Genomic DNA, 16,335 nt, shown 5'->3' with positions numbered 1-16,335 from the left:
TCCCTCGTAATACAGGCAGAGAGGAAGGAAGGGCACAAGAAAATATTTTTTCAAAAGAAGGGGGAAAACTCTGACCCTCGGACTCTACAAGTTTTAGAAAACCGGGCCAGAGCGAAAAGAGAGCAGAGCAGAGGTGTCATTTGAGTCTTCTGCAAAGAAAAATATGTTTTCCTTTTATGGATTTTGTAAAAGCATTGGTTTCTGACAAGTGCAAGGTACAAAAGGTTGTGGAATTTATTAATACATATTAAGAAGAATCAGGGCGATCAATAAAATTCTCATCTACATTCTTGGGCTACTTGGTAATTTTCTTGCTTCTGAAGGTTTTTAAAGAGTTATACCCGCTGTTGCCACAAACGGGAAGATATTTTATTAACAAATCAATCGAGACTTTGTAAAGGATAAGATTAATAGTTAAGATTTAGCATAATGGCGTTCGCTTTATGAATTATTGAAAATTATACTATTGATTTTTCCTCTTCGCTACTAACCAAGAAGGTCAATTTTTGTTTTAACACAAATCGTCAAATATTAAAAGCTATACTTTTGTCACAAGTTAAATTTTATAGTTTTGGACAATCCCTAAAATTCTTTGACAAGGTTTTGCTTGGGCAAGAAGGGGAACGAGATGGGAGAATCTAAGTCTTCCGTTTCCTCTGGTGAGGGAAAGTTTTATAAAGAGGATATGGTCTGGGGTTGTGGTCCAGCTCATTAAAGAGCAACCACTGCCACCACCACCATGGAAACTCAGAGTTTTATGAGAAACTTGAACAACTTCCTCCTCCTCCTCTGGTTGCAGGCGGGCGAGCCGCCCTGCGGAAGCCGGGGTTTTAGGACAGCAGCGGGGAGCTTTAACCTTGATTTCCAAAGACTTGCCCTGGACCAGGGGCCCTGCCTGTGTGTGGGAGCTGTCCTTCGGCCTTCCGGGCCCCTTCCCTGGCGGTCAAGAAAGTAAAACGGACCCGGAAACTGACCGTGAACCAGTTCTCAGTCGGAGGAGACAACTGTGTTCTCTTCCACACTCACTCAGGAATGGACTGGCCTTGGATTTCAGGCCCAGAGACTGAACTTGTGGATAAATCTGGTTTCCGCCTCAACAGAACATTTCTTTGGGGTTCAATGCTCCTTAAAGAGCCTCAGCGATCTGGGGGACCTAGTTGCTCCTTCACAAAAACATTTCAATTCCCCCCAAAAGTCCTTTGTCCCCCTCCCTCCCCTAAAGGAATTTCTCCTGGCCTGGTGAAAACAGGCGTTGAACGTTATTTTCGGCCTTGGGACCGATTGGCTAGTCCCCTCTCAGTGCCCTCGCCCAAACAATAACCCCTTTTAAAAAACTCCACGGTGGCAATGAGACAGACCTTTTAAACCTTTACGCAGCTGTTCAAATACAACATCATTGTCAGGTTAAAAGCCTGGCGCCTCTTAACTGCTCTGGCTGCTGCACCGCGGTGGTGAAGCCCGAGACTTAAACATTACCTTTCCACAGGGCTGGCTATTTTTAAGCTGGGGAGGGGGTGTGAGGTGTTAAGTAAAGCATAGGGGGGAAAAAAAACAAAACACTTTTGCCTCCAGGTTGCTAAGATCCTGATCAAACCTAACAGCCACTGATTAGCACCTCAAATTTTCCCTTTTCACATTGTGGGGATCAAATTCTGAGTTACAGCTAAATGTGCCCAGGGCCGGACAAAGTGCCCGCTGCACGGTTCTCGGCAGTCGCCCTGACGCCAGCTTGGCGCTTTAGCATTGTGTTGCCTTGTATCTCGGCCAGGAGAGCTGCCCAGAATTCCACTGCCCAATTTTCCTAATCCTAAGCAAGGAAGGGCTGTTCAATCTAATCAGGAATTTTATGCCCATCAAATGCCCTTTCATAATCTTTATTTATACACGAAGAAAACACCCAGTCTAAAAACAAGCAATTCCTTACTGGGCTGGTAAGTCTTCAGTGAAGTTGGAGAGACAGCTCTGCCTTCTCTGTGTGTGGGTCTTTCTGTTTCAGTGCCTTATCGCTTCAAGCTCAAAGTCATCTCATATTGAATTAGGGTTTAAATGGATCTTCACTCAAAGGCAGAAAAAAAATTGTGCATGTCAATTTAAAAATGGAATCTATTCTCACGAAATTCTATTTTTTTTCTCTTTCGAATTTCTGCCTTCAGACTGAGTCCTCGCGGCCAAAATTGTCAATATGTTAGATTTACAGAATTTAAAAACTTGAGCAAAATGAAAATACTGTAAGAGAGGACAGAGAATGTGCCTTAAGACCTTAGAGCGGATACAAAGCAATAGGGGGGAAAATGCAGTAGCTTAAAGGCCAGCTTTTATTTTTGCTTAGTGTTTAATGTAGTGGCTGGTGTTTTTTAAAAATTATCTTTAGATCATTTACAGCAATTAGTATTAATAATAAGTCAATATTGCATCGTAAAGGAGATGGATACCCTTATTTGTACCAAGACGCCTGTCTCACTGGCACAGTTCTTTCCAGGGAAAATTTAAAAGGTCGCCATAGCAAGAAATTAGCATTTGTAATCATAATAGTAATGAAGTGGCTTGCATCTGCACTCTCTTGTCTTCTTTGGAAGGATGGGGTGGAGGCTCTGGGCCTAAGGGGACCTATGGGCTCCTAGAGTCTCCCTTACTTAGAGCTATGAGCCGCCCCTGGATTCTGTCACTCTTTGGAGATAGGATGGGTAGGGACAAATTTAAAAGCTGCCTCCCCAGGGCGCCCCTCTGGGTTGCACTGTGTACTGTCGCACCAAGGGGAAAAGAAATCGCGGGGGCAATTGGGAGACTACCACACACTCCGTAAGGGGTCTGCAGAGATGAGTGAAAGGGATCGAGGAGGGCCGAGGCTCTTTCTGTACAGACACAAAAGACTTCTACTTCGGAATCTGAGAACTTGGCGCCTCCGGATCGGTGGCCGCCGTCAAGGAGCCCCGCGCACCCTAGCCGGCTCAAGATGGGGAGATTTTTCAGCCCCCGAAGTTCCCGATCCCCTCCCCTGGCCTGTATCAGGCCCACGGTGGGCAGGCGCAGCCGGCTGGGCTGACCCTGCAGACCGCTCAGCAGCCGAGGTCCGCCGCGGCGGCCGCCAGCCAAGGCCAAGGGGCCCCGCACAGCCAGATGCGCGGTCGATGGGGCCGCCTACAAAGGAACACAACGACATTTGGGGAGGGAGGTCTCACCCCACGAGAACCGAAACCCGGGTTAGGCCTTAAGAAAGGTCGCTTTACAAGAGCTAAGCCGGACTGGCCGCAAGACAGGCGGAGCCGGGTATCCGCGCGGGGGAACACCCACGCCTCTCGCTGGCGCCTAGCCGGGGAGTCATGGCGCCCCAGCCTCCCGCAAGCCAAAGCCCGCTCCTGGAGGCCGGGAGAACTAGCGGACCGGCCGGCCCTGGAGCCTGAGGTCCGGCGAATGGAGGGAGGGAGACAGAGGTCAGTGCAAATTCCGGGGGCTGCAGGCTCTTCTCAAGGAACTTAGGGGGTGAAAGGGATCCGCCATCCTCCCTTTGAGCCGCCCACGTCCGGGAGCCCCGTCTTCACACTTTTGGACCGCGGACAAGGATGCAAGCGGAGGGACACAGACATTTCCCAAAGCCCGGGGCTTTGCAAGGCCAGTGAAACTCAGGAGCGATTTTAACTGTTTGTGGGAGCTAGCGCCCAAAGCAAACTGCGCACCTCAAGGTCAGCGGGCAACTAGGAAAGGTGGCCCGAATTCCGTCAAGTACAATGCCAGGCTACTTCAAATGCATTTCCATCACAACACTTTGAAATCCAAATGTCCTCACAAAGAGTCTACTACCTCCACTAACCGCATCAGTCCAGTCTGGCACCCGCACCCCAGCTTCTAAGCCCTCTCCGCCCCTAGGGTAGCCAGGGGTAGCACCAAGCCATGCATGGACTGAAATCTTCAGCCCAGAACGACGCCCACGGTCCTCATGGAGTTTTTTTTTTTTTTTTTTCTAAGAACACACTCAGCTAAGTTGCCAACGCCCTAATCTGTCTTAAACAAAAGCCTTTTAATCATCCCAGCCATTTGAAAGCTCACAAGACGCGTGCGGTTTTGGGGAGACGGGAGGGACCTTACATTTGTCATCACTCTCCACACTCAAACCAACATGAAAATAGATATTCCCCTAATTTAATTAACTCGCAGGGGCAATGACGTATTTCAAACCACAGATATTTGTCTTTTTAAAATAGCTTCTCAGCACCATCAGGTTATATACTAAGGAATTTTTTTTTTTTTTGCAGCGGCTTCATCTTTAGGGAGACAACCTTTAGGGGATTCCCTGTTTCAGAAGACTGGTTGCCTGTTTTTCTCTGTCTCTCTACAACTTCTTACAATCATGGCTGCTTAGAACAAGGAGACAGCAAACACCTTAACTGCTGGCTGTTTCTAACGGGTGGGCCAAGATCCCTTATTAGAATCTAGTATTGGAAAAAATAAGGTACCGCAGCCTCTCGGCAAATAAGGTTTCTGGAACGTGAGCGCGCCCTCGTGTGGCTGTAGAGGTTCTTGCAAACAGAAAATAGTATTTCTGGCGTTCGCCTGGAGTATGCTGGCTGGCACACAGCTTGCTCGTTTAGACGCAGTTAAAAGAAGATAAAGAGAGAAAGAAACCAACCAGTTTTAATTTCCCAGGAAGATCATACTATTAGGGCTTTTACATGTAAACCAGTGCCCAGATTCTAAACAAAATAATCCCTTTCTGAGGGAAATAATTTGATTGTCTGACTTGTTTCTATTGCATCCTTTATCAAAGATTGAGAAATGTGTTAAAAAACAATATAAATATTTTTTTATTTTGTTCTATATCTTAGAAAGTGCCAGAGTTTATTTGACAGGGTGGCAAATTGCTTTCAAATGCTAGGGATGGTGTAAGTCTGATGAGAACTTACTCTCTCAAATGCCTTTTTAAAGACTGCAGTTCTTCCTTACAGCAAAGAGAAACTCTCTAAGAGCCTCCAAAATTCTCAGTAATCCTAGCTCTACTAATAGTTAATAGGCATTTTGATCTAACAAGTGTTTTTATTTTTTTCCTAAGAAGTCAATTGCTATTGAATTACTCCAATGTTTGGAGGGAAATTAAGGTTATTGATCTTGAAATTAGGAATTTTCTTAGATTTATGGTGAACCCCCAGTATGATTCTGTATGGTCATAAATATGTGCATGGGTCTGGATGTGGGAGCATGTATTATGAGAGTGGGTGGTGGTTGGAAATCACAGAAGAACTTTAAGGCGCCTAATTATTCAGAGAGGTTAAAGGTGATGACCTTGACATTTTGGAAGTTCAAAGGCATACACTTATGCACTTATGTTTTTCTTTACCCCCCAAAAGCTTCAGCAATTAAAAAAATGTATATTTCAAAAAGCATACTTCCTCAGGTGAGGCCTGGGATGCCATGCATCGTATGGATTTATATTTTGACTTTGGGTTTCTGAGAGGTTAAGAGTCATAAGACCCACTTCACTCTTTTCAGAGAGAGGGACGCTTTTCTCACGTCTCCCGTTTATTGCACATTGCGGAAATCTCTTTCGGGCCCACCAGAAGGTGTATAATATAACCCAATTAAGCTGTTTAGAACTTTGGCTTTTATGGTGTTGTCTAGACAGTTCAAGGTTTTGTAAACAGCCTGGCTTGGCCCTGTGACATAAAGTGCAGTGCAGCCCTCACCACATTCTTTAACTTAAAGCGATAAATGTGGTGAGAAGCAGTTGAGCAGCCCCTGGCCTTAGTCCAGTGTGTGTGTGTAGGGGGGCTTCCATTCCCTGCCTCATGCTCACTATGACACCAGAAGGACCCCATGTTCTCCTGTACCTATTAACTTCCTTTGAACAAAACTTCCCCCTCACATAGAGGTTTCTTTTTCTGTTAAGGAATTCTGGCTCCTTTCATTTGGATCTTCTAATTAATTTTAAATTTTGTTTTGTCTTTCCAGAAATTCCAAGTTCATTAGACTAAGGGTGGGGATGGGTTGAGAATTTGCTCTTTAGACTCCTACTGCTTCAACCTCCTTGCCTGGAAAAAAGGCAACCAGCATTGCTGGATCTCATCACCCATTCAGAAATGCAACACCAACATGATTTTTAAAGCCAGTGTAGCCTAGAGGGTGTGTGTGTGTGTGTGTGAAGGAACAGCTCCTATTACAAAGAGATTAAAAAGTGCTCCAGTGGGCTTTCAGTTGCATGGGGAACAGGGTTCTGGTCACTAAGACAGCCTGATTAGCTACTAAACTTCTTCAAACAGTAAAAATCCATGCAGTGTATTGAAGCTGTAACCTCCATTTTGCTAGAAACCATTTATTCACACACAAAAAGACAGTGACTCATGCCCAAAGGTACATTTCCCAGAGTTTAAATAATCTGTGTTCACTGAGGGGGAAGAAAAGGATTTCTTAAACTCCAAACAAAACACCGACTCCTTCTAGCCCCATGGCCTAGCTCCCTACAGATCCCGCCGCGTCCACCAGGACTCGGAGAGGGGCAACAACAGCACATTGGCGGTAAAATTGTAAAGGGACGATTGCATTTACCATTTTCCCCTTATTAGGATCCGCTCGGCCAAGTCCCCGGCCTCGTCCTCAGGCTGCAGTGGTCGTTGGGAGGTCCCGAGTTGACCGCCAGAAGGAATCGTGAAGTTCCACAGAGAAGAGGCGTCATTGAACCCAAGGACATTGGGCCTGCGGAGGGCAGGCTGTGGGGAGGAGGGTGGGTGAGTGGGGCTCTGGGGAGGGGGCGCTTCCTGGAGCTCTCAAAATAAGGGGTTTCCAGTGAAATACTGCAGACGGTCTCTGTTCAGTTTCTTTTCTTTCATCCTGCGATTCTGGAACCAGATTTTGACTTGCCGGTCAGTGAGGTTGAGCATCCGAGAGAGTTGGAGTCTTTTCTCTTTGTTTATGTATACATTAAAGAAAAACTCGCGTTCCAGTTCGCGGATCTGGTACTTGGTGTAGGGGCAGCGCTTTTTCCGGGACCTCTGGGGGGCCACTGCAAGGCAAAGAGACCAAGGGGTGAGAGAGGCTGCTGCTGGCCCCCACCCGCTCTGGCCACTGAGCTCGGGCCAGGCCTCGGCCGGCCGGGTTAGGGACGTCCCTTGCCGCCGTTGAAAGGCCCTGCCTGCGTCGTGGGGGATGATATATGGGCGGGCACAGGAGAGTGCGGGCGTGGACATGTGTTCACGCCCGGACACACACACACACACACACACACACACACACACACACACACACACACACACGCTACACACACACACACACACACACACACACACACACACACACACACACACACACACACTTCAGCCTGGCACTGAGATAGGAAACAAGAGGGCAAGGCAGGCTCTAAACTGGAGCCCGAGGGAGAAGAGACAGGAGCGCGCCCACCAGAGGCATCTGCTCCACTCAGAGCGGAGCGTCAGCCAGACACTTGGATTAAGTCCAGTTCGAAGATCACCGACCCCCTCCCTGAAAGGCAGGAGACTCCCCTGTTCCCACTCACCAACTGGCTCCCAATGTCCTTCTCTCCCCTAAGGTCCCCAACCCACCCACCCCCACCCAAATAGGGGGAAAGCTCTCTACCGCGATTAATGTCGTCTTCGAAGTCTACCTTAAGCCCACCTAAATTGGTTTCCTATCATAAACACGCTTTACAACGACCCGGGAAATCTTATAGGATGTATAAACCCCCTCGAATGCTTATAAAGTAGCACATAAAACGGCGCAAGCAGAGGGAGGTCCCCGCCGCACCCCCCTCCCCCGCCACCGCCCCGGGCCAGCCCCTAGGCCCGCGCCGGGCGCCTACCTGTGCCTCCGCTCTTCTCGGCCCCCGCCTCCCCCGGGGGGCCCTCGACTTCGCCACCGCCGCCTTCCGCCGCCCCCTTGGGCTCCGGGCCGGGAGTCGCCTTGGCGCAGGGACTGCCCCCGCCGCCACCAGCCCCGGCCTTGGGGTCGCCCTTGTCAGCGGCGCCCTCGGGCTGCGGCGGCGCGGGCGCGGGCTGGGGCTGCGGGCCGGCGAAGGGGGGTCCCGGCGCCGCCTCGTAGAACTGATCAAAGCCCTGGGGCAGGATGCCGTTGCGACCCACGGCGCTGTAGAAGTTGGAGGCGGCGGCCGCGGGACCGTGCGGCGGCCCGGGAGCGCCACACACCGGCTCGGGAGCCTTGAAGAGCACGTCTGGCCGGCGGCCGCCCGGCGGGAGCAGATCCCGCTGCATGGCCGCTTCCTCCGCCGCGGCGGCCGCCGCCGCCGCCGCCGCCGCCGCGGCGTAGTAGGGAGCGTAGCCCCCGGAGCCGCCGCCACCCCCGCCGGGGCCGCCCCCGCCGCCGCCCCCCGCGCCGCCGCCGCCGCCGCCACGGTACGGCCACTTGGCGCGCTCCAGGCCGTAGTCGCGGAAGGCCACCTCCCGCACGGGCTGGACGTGCGGCGCCAGGTTGGACGAGTAGGGGAAAGTCATCTGGCAGGAGGACGGCTGCGAGAGGAACGACGGCTTGCTGGCGAAGTCCGACGGGGCCACGTAGTAGGCGCAGCCCGGCAGGTACATGCTGGCTGCGCTCGGGCCGCACTCGTCAAAGTCGTTCATGGCTGCGCGGCGTGCACGCCGGCAAGCCTCGGGCCGCTCCCCGCGCCTCCAACCTGAGCCATCGATTGCACAAGAGGCTTGGGCCAGGATCAACTAAGCAAAAATCCCCACCGGGCGCTGACGTGCAATTCATCTTGATTGATTCTGGTGGTAATTATGTCACGTGACGCCATGGAGAGAAATGTCCTTATATCTATATCAGCGCTCGCCAACACGCCCCGGGACGGCTCCTGGCGCCGAGACGCGCGCACGCTGGGGGCGGATCGGTCTCCAGCTCCTGCCAGCTCTCCCAGGGCACTCCCTGACCAGGCTGCGCTGCAGGCCGGTCACCTGCGCGCCGCCGGCGGCTGCCACCGCTGGGTGCATCTGCCGCCACCGGACTGGGCCGCCCGCCCGCCTTAGCCCGCCCGCGCTGCTTTAAGTACCCGGACCTAGGCCGGAGGGGAGGAGGAGGGAGGGAGAAGGAGGGGGAGGAAGGGGGAAGGGAGAGCAGCGGAGAGCGGTGGGGGGAGCCCCGGCCCTGGCACAGGGGACTAGGTGTGAGGGTGTGAGGTTCCCACCCCCACCTTTCCTGCAGCCGCTCCCTCCCCCGCGACGCAGCCACCCTCTGGTAGCTCACCGGCTGGGAGCTTGTTGCTTCTTGTTCAAGGGGCGTAATTGCGACACTCTCCAGGGCGCAGAGAGCCCTGATTTACATATTTCCGCGGAGAGCGTTCCGGCTGGTAGCGATTTGACTCTCTGGGGTTCTGATACCAGTGACAAGAGTGCAGACCCTGGAAAAACCACCCCCTCTCGGGCGCTAGGCTTGGCCTGGGCCTCGGTGCCCACTCCGCCCTTTCTCTTCCAGATTTTTCGCCTGGTCCCCATCCCTCCTTTCTTTCTTACTCTTCACTAGTCGCCTTTCTCTCTTCCGTCTTCTTCTTTTTTCCTTTCATCGCCTCAGTCTCGGACTCGCTTTCTCTCCTTTCCCCAGTCTTTCAGTCCCCTCATCCTCTTTACTGTAGCGCTCTCTCTCTCTCTCTCTCTCTCTCTCTCTCTCTCTCTCTCTCTCTCTCTCTCTCTCTCTCTCTCTCTCTTTCTCCCCCGAGCCAACGCGGACACCCGGAGGTCCCGGCTTCCTTGCTTTCCTTAAAGCTCGGGGGTCTGATGAACAAAAGAAAGTGAAGTCCTACCCTCACAGGCACAAGGGCCCTACTCACCGCCCACAGACAAACCCTTGGTGTTTCAGCCTTCCTCGCCCTCTTCTGTGTTCAGGTCCCTCAGACCTTTCACTGTGTTGGAGCCCCACTAAGGCCTGAGCAATTTCGTGCCATACCCCCAGGACTCCTCTGGAGCCCCTGGGTTTGGTGGTCACAACTCCCCGTGGAGATCGGTTGGCTCTCCAGGGGCTCTCAGTAGCTTCTGCCTCCCCGCTGGAATCTACCACCTGGCTCCGACCTAGACTTTTCAGGCCCGCATCCACTTGCTCCAAGGCCTCCCTCTCTTCCAGCTGCAGCAACCCTCTGCGCCCTGGAGTCCAGAAGAGGCCTGGACTCCCACCTCCAGCTTACCGGGACCCTAGTCTCTCCCCAAATCCAAATCCCAACACCAAAGGCAGCAGCCTGTCTCCTTTCTCAGTATTCCTCTTCCCAGGAACCCCCGCATAGAGGCCCTATGCCCTGGTTAGGCCGCTCTGGCCGTGTGCTGGTCCCCTCTCCTTCCCCAGGCCGCTACAGTTCGGGTCCAGTGCTCTCTGTGCACCAAGCCGACTGACAGAGAAAAGGCGAGTGTTCTGAGTTAATATCTATTTTCTAGCTGATGTCGCCCCTTCCTCTTTTTCTCCTCCCTCCGTTCTCCATTCCTCTCTTTCCTCCGCCCCCTCCCACGTCTGCTTCCCCCCCTTCCCCCAACATTGCGCCAACAGGTCTGTGGCAGTGATGACTGGAGCTCACCAAGCTTTCTCTCACCCAGCTGTGCATCCTATGTGACCCCTCCCTGCATCTTCCACCCCCACCCAGGGTCCTGCTGGCACCATTCTCCTAGCCCAGAGCGCCCCCCCCCCCCGCCCCATACCGCATTTTTATCTATCTTCCTATCTCCATCCTAGTCCTAAGTCTCTCCCTTTCTGACTCCTGGTCGACGCCCCTGGATCTGTCTCCTAAAATGGCTCCCCAGACACTGCACAGTGTTCCTGGGGTCGCTTAGGACGGGAGGCAGCGGCGGGGTCCCCCAATCTTTGCACGTCTTAGGATGCAAAAAATTTCCCGCACCTTCCCTCTGCTCACCCCACCGAGTGGGTTGTAAGGCACACCGTCACCCCTAAAGTGAAGTCTGCTGGCCGCCCGAAAAGGGAAATGGAAAGGACGAACCATTCAAGTTCAACGACATGGCGACGGCAGCTCCGGCGGGAGCCGTGCTTTGGCAGGGGAGGGTGCGCCATCTGCAGCGGCGCGCTGGCGCATTGGGGAAGGGGCGATGCACCCCCCCCTTCCGTGCGCCTTAACGTGCAAGTCGCCCCCCACACAGCACCCAGAGCATTCATTCGTGGCCCAGACTGCTTTGCTGTTTAGCCCCAGCTCTCTGCCCTGGTCCCCACCCGGAAAAAACACACATACACACACAACAACAACAGGAAAATCCACAGCCGTTGGACCCGCGCGTTTCGCCAGAGAACCTACCGTGAAGACCCCGGTTGTGTCCTCGTCCTTGCTTATGGAGTCCTACCCGAACCACAGGGAGCACACAGGGCCTTCGGGGCTCGGCCAGCAGCTCCGAGAACGATAGCTTTCTGCGCAGCGCGTAGACGCGATGCGGTAATTTTGAGCCACCCAAGATAAGACACTAACTTGACCTTAACTTTGTCAGGGCGCCCCTGGTATCTGGAGAACGTGAACAGACACTGTCTGGCAGCTCTCGTAAAAGCTGACTGGGAAAGGGATTCTGAGTCATTTCATTTATTACCACTACAGTTCTGCAAGAAAGCTTTTCCTCCCTGCCAAACTTTAATTATTTATGCTCTTTTAGGAAACGAAAGAAGAGAAAAGCAGGGGAGGTGGTGGTGTGTGTGGGGGGAACACCCAGAGCCAGTTCCTTCCCCGCAGAGCCTACGGAAAAGATTTCTTAAGTAGAGACTGGAAAACAAAACAAAACAAAACAAAAAAATGTGGGGAGATCACCTTTGTCCAAGGACGGTCGGTCGGGTGCTGTGCCCCCCACCACCACTGAGGGGAGTGGATGCAGCTGGGAGAGGCCAGTGATGGGGCACACCTCCCTCCCCCACCACCAGACATGAATATTTACAACGATTCTGGATTTCTCCTCCACTAGCTCGCATCTAGGAAGCCTCCCTAGCCTGCCTCCCAAGGGGAGAACCCTGGGGCCTTAAAAGCTTCCCCCCTTCAGCTTTCAGAGCCATCAACGGATTGAACAGCAGAATAAACCGTTCTTTTTCATTTTAAAACCTCTTTCTTGGTCAAGAGGCCGCATGGACTGCAGCGTTTCAGAAGAAGCATTTATGTTTCTACGAGGGAATGTTGAGCAATCAGATTTCAGTATCATTTCTTTTTGGCATTTGTTTCTCATCCTGGTTCCAAATTTTTGCCAGTACTTCAGCTAGGGAAGGAGACATCCGTGGTCTTTGAATTTGTGTGGATCAGTAAAGGGGATGCATTTTGGAAAACACCGCTGGACCGACAGATAAGATTTTATATTTAGGTTAATTTTCTTCTGGAACTGGCCTCTAGGAATATTCTCCTCCATCCCAGACTACAGAGAAGAAACATGATGCTTTAGTGTCGTATCTATCTAGGAAATAAGCCTGCATGTTTTGTTTTAGGGCCTGGGTCTGAGTAAGTCTGATTTCTTCTTCCATTCTCAGCCCTCTGGACTCAAGGTCTCAGCATTAAGGTCTGCCTTTGTTCAGTTGTTTTCGAGGAGAAAACCTCAATACAGACTTGGACTCCAGAAACCTGGCTCAGTACCGCTCCCTCCCTGCCCATTCAGATGCGGAAACATTCTATCTACAAGACCTTCTTCTTTCTTACCTTCCAATTGTTGTGTGCAAATTTTTTAATTGAAAAATATTTTATGTATAAATCAAATTTGTTTCCCAGGAAGGGAATTGAAACATTGACTATTCAGTATTAGAGATGCATTGGTCTTGGTTATTGTTCTTCCTCAAATTAAAAGCTAGTTTCTATGTCCATGAGTTAGGAGCCCGGGTTTTCAAAGGGATCAGTATCAAGCAGGCCCTGGCTTTACTTGACTGAGCTCCAGGCTCCAAAGGCAGAGGGTGGAATTCCCAAGGGAGCCTGCTGAACTCCTGGTGCAATTGCCTAGGGGATCTTTCTAGGATGTAGCTTGGTCCTGAAAAGGCTGACCAAAATTTGGCAGAGAGATGTTTTGTTTTGAAATCTGAGGAGTCTCAAATCTTGACCCTTCCCCTTCCCCCACCAATAATAGCAAGCTTTCACGGGTTTGAGAATTTAGGCAAAATGGAGAATCCTCAATCTACAAACTCAGAGTTTTCTTTGTGTTTGAGATACACTCACATCTGCCCAAGGACTTCCCCACGTTGGATATTTCATACATATTCTGTCCATAGTTTTTTGTAACTGTTTCCTGACTGCCTCAGAAGCCATTTTCTCATTTAATGAAGAGCAAACACCAGAGGTTAGACAACAAGCAGAGAAAGGCAAAAACGAATTGGGAGGCCTGCAAAACATTACAAAAGAATCCGAAGCATCTTCTAAAATGAACATCAGCCCCCTCACAATGTGTCTGGGACCTGGATATTTATTTTCACTATGCAGCTAATATATACAAGGAAATGTTATTTTACAAAACCAAAACAAAATGTCCACGGCAACTGTTAGCACAGAAAATGATATTATTTAAAACACCAACTGAGGTCAGTTGGGGCGAGGCTCAAGGGTCCTTGTGAGATGGCCTGTGAGGTCCAGATCCTGGACCTTCACTAAAGAACAGCCATTGGACTTTGGGAAGGAATCACGAGCCTTTAGGATGTTGTGGATCTTGCTAGGGGTTGGAGGTGGGGCCTAAAGCGCAAAAGAAGAGGCAAAGTATTTGTGTGTGTGTGTGTGTGTGTGTGTGTGTGTGTGTGTGTGTGTGTGTGTGTGTGTGTGACACGGGTTGTGCTCACTGAGAATAAGGCTGGATGGAATCTGTAACAAATGTAGAACAATTCCATCAGAATTTCCACTCAGAAAACCTAGGCTCCTCAAGGTAAACCTGGCAGAACTCGGGGCCTTAAAAGCTTTACAAGAGCTGGCCACAAGTGTCTCAGAGAAAGAGCTTTGATGGAATTGTTGGGTGGTGGAGAGGGTGGGAGCAGAAATTCTGATTCTTTCTGTCTTCCAAGAGCAGCAACCACAGGTTGAGAACCTGAGGTCTCTTCTCCCACCCCCAGACTTCACAAGGAGGCTTTTTTTTTTTTTTCTGTCTCTTCTTGTGGTGACCCATTAAGGTAATTCAAGAAAGACATGTGGACACTGCCATCCATTCCAAAAGAAAGTCATAGCTGCAGCATGCGGAGGGAATCTCCTCCTCCCTCACTCCCTCCTCTTCCCAGTGCAGCCAACCCTCAAAACAGGCCAGCAGCTCCCCTCACCACAGTTCAGTCCTAGGGCTCCAGTCACAGAGTGCATGGTCTTGGCTCAGGATAGATGAGGTTGAGTTAGGGGAAGTCTGCCAACCTTGTCTGGAGATTGTAATTTGTTCTGGAACCCCCGTTTCTCTCTCCTATCTCCGAGAAGGAAACCTTCCACCATATTCTACCCAGCAGGGAAGCCTCCGTAGAGCTGAGATTCCAAGGTATCCCCCACCCCCCAGATCCTTCAGGGCAGATGGGGGTTGTCGTGATATCAGGCCCTTTCCTTCCTTCAGAGTGCAGAGCCTGGCTTTGTCACAAAAGGCCTCCGCTGCAAAGACGCTGGAGTTATCCTCAGCCCTTTCCACTGCAATGGGGTCTCAGGGCCTTTCTACACGCTCTTCTACTCCGAGCTCTAGCTAACTCCTGTTAAATGCAGAAAGAGCTGGACAGAGAAAGGAAAAGAAAACTAACAGGTTGGAAACCGAAAAACCCAAATACAATGATTCACCAGTAAGCCCTGGATGTAAACACCACAGACAACAAGGGCAGGTGACCCCAAGCCCCACGCTGAATGCATAAAGTCACTATTGGATTGCAATTCCCAAACACCTCTTAGGAGGGTCTCAAAGAGAGCTGAAGGTGAAGGGGCCCCACTGGCCTCAACTCCAAATCGCCTCCTAGCTCCAGGGCTTCAGACTGAGCCGGAGGACACCCAAGACCAGCGGAGGAGCGGGAGGAAAATCTCCGGCCCCAGCACCTCTTCCATGGCTAGGCCTAGGTCCAAAAGGGCAGGCTTGGCACCGCCGCCGCCGCCCTCGTGAGCAACTAATAGAGCGCCAGTGCTTGCTCGCGCTGCACCACACGCTTCTTCTTCATGCGCCGGTTCTGGAACCAGATTTTGACCTGCTGGTCGCTGAGGTTTAGCCTGTTCGACAATTCCTTACGCTTCTGCCGGTTGATGAATTCATTGATCAGGAATTCGTTCTCCAGCTCCGCAATCTGCTGCTTTGTGTACGGTTTCCTCTTCTTGCGGGCCCTCCCCGGGGCCGCCCCCCACGGCAGGCCTGAAACAGATCCCCGACCCGTGTCAGCCCCTCTCAGATCAACTTCCCGCCCCAAGAGGTTTACCACTGCTGGCGATTCTCCTCCCTGTACAACTGTCCCTGGCGCCCCACCTCCCGTCCCTACCCAGACTGGCTTGGGGAGCATGGGCACCGTTTACCGTCGGGCAGCGAAGATCGCAGGCAAGAGGCCACCCCGGCCACTTGCACTGTCATGTTCAAGTTGAGCGGGCCTTTGGTGTCTTCCTTGAAGCCGGAGGCGCAGGGGGCCCCCTGGAGCAGGGTTGCAGAGCCTGGAATGGCTCGGCCCACACCCGCGTAGTCATACTTCGTGCCTTTGAGAGCCGAGTGAGCCAGACTAGACTCGGGGGCGAAGGGCGGCCTAGTTCGGCTGCGTTCCTCAGATCCGGTGGCAGCATCAGGCGCATAGAACTTGACCTGTTCTTCGGGTCCGTCCTTGGCGCCTGGAGACTGCAGGCCAAGAGGCCCAGAGCCGGTCAAGTAGGGCTGAGAGAAGCCTCCAAAGGCAGAGGCGGTGGCAGGCTGCGCAGGGGTGCACGAGGCAGGCGTAGCGGCCCAGGGCAGCGCACCGCGAGGGTACGAAATGGGGGGAAGCGCGGCCAACTGGCTGCCATTGGGGCGCAGGTTGGAAAAGTAGAAAGAGTCCGGTGACTGCAAATTCAGAAGCGAGCCCACATAGCCAGCTCTGTAGAGACTGCGCTCACACATCTCCAACAAAGGGCCTCGGCTGTGCTCGCAACAGTATTTAGTTACAACCCGGAATAAGAGGACCGGCTCAGAGGATTGGACGAAACTTTGCCTGCAGGTTCTTCAAAGCCGGTCATTTCAGCACCGCCTACATCCCCCGACCCGTCCCCACCCCCCCTTCAGGGTATTATGATAACACCCGCAAAGTTGGACGGCGAAGGACTAGGCTGCTGGCAGAGCCAAAGCGTGTAGAGGGAAGGCGAAGCCCTTGAGAGTTTCCAGGCCTGTTTCAGAAGCCGGTGACATCGCAATGGGGGTACCTTTGCCCAAGTGTCTCTTGGGAGTTTTCCTGACCTGGATTGGTTTTGCCAGCTCATTTCCCGCCAGCTGCCTGGGCCGA

At 52.1% G+C, this 16,335-nt stretch overlaps 2 protein-coding genes across 2 annotated transcripts; both read right to left on the bottom strand.

The window, feature by feature from the left end:
* Positions 1–6,752: 6,752 nt before the first annotated feature.
* On the bottom strand, positions 6,753–8,576 carry Hoxd11 (homeobox D11). The gene is made up of 2 exons (XM_052726722.1): positions 7,802–8,576; positions 6,753–6,988 (listed from the first exon to the last, which is right to left on the bottom strand). The coding sequence occupies exons 1-2, from the start codon at positions 8,574–8,576 to the stop codon at positions 6,753–6,755; spliced, it is 1,011 nt and encodes a 336-aa protein (XP_052582682.1).
* Positions 8,577–14,991: 6,415 nt separating this feature from the next.
* Hoxd12 (homeobox D12) lies at positions 14,992–15,956 on the bottom strand. The gene is made up of 2 exons (XM_052722857.1): positions 15,389–15,956; positions 14,992–15,230 (listed from the first exon to the last, which is right to left on the bottom strand). Exons 1-2 carry the CDS (start codon positions 15,954–15,956, stop codon positions 14,992–14,994), a joined length of 807 nt encoding a protein of 268 aa, XP_052578817.1.
* Between the last annotated feature and the right edge of the window lie 379 nt (positions 15,957–16,335).

This window comes from Peromyscus californicus, unplaced genomic scaffold (genome assembly GCF_007827085.1).
Source record: "Peromyscus californicus insignis strain IS unplaced genomic scaffold, ASM782708v3 Scaffold_7__1_contigs__length_154581171, whole genome shotgun sequence".
Taxonomy (NCBI): Eukaryota; Metazoa; Chordata; class Mammalia; order Rodentia; family Cricetidae; genus Peromyscus; species Peromyscus californicus.
This window is presented reverse-complemented; position numbering and strand designations above follow the sequence as displayed.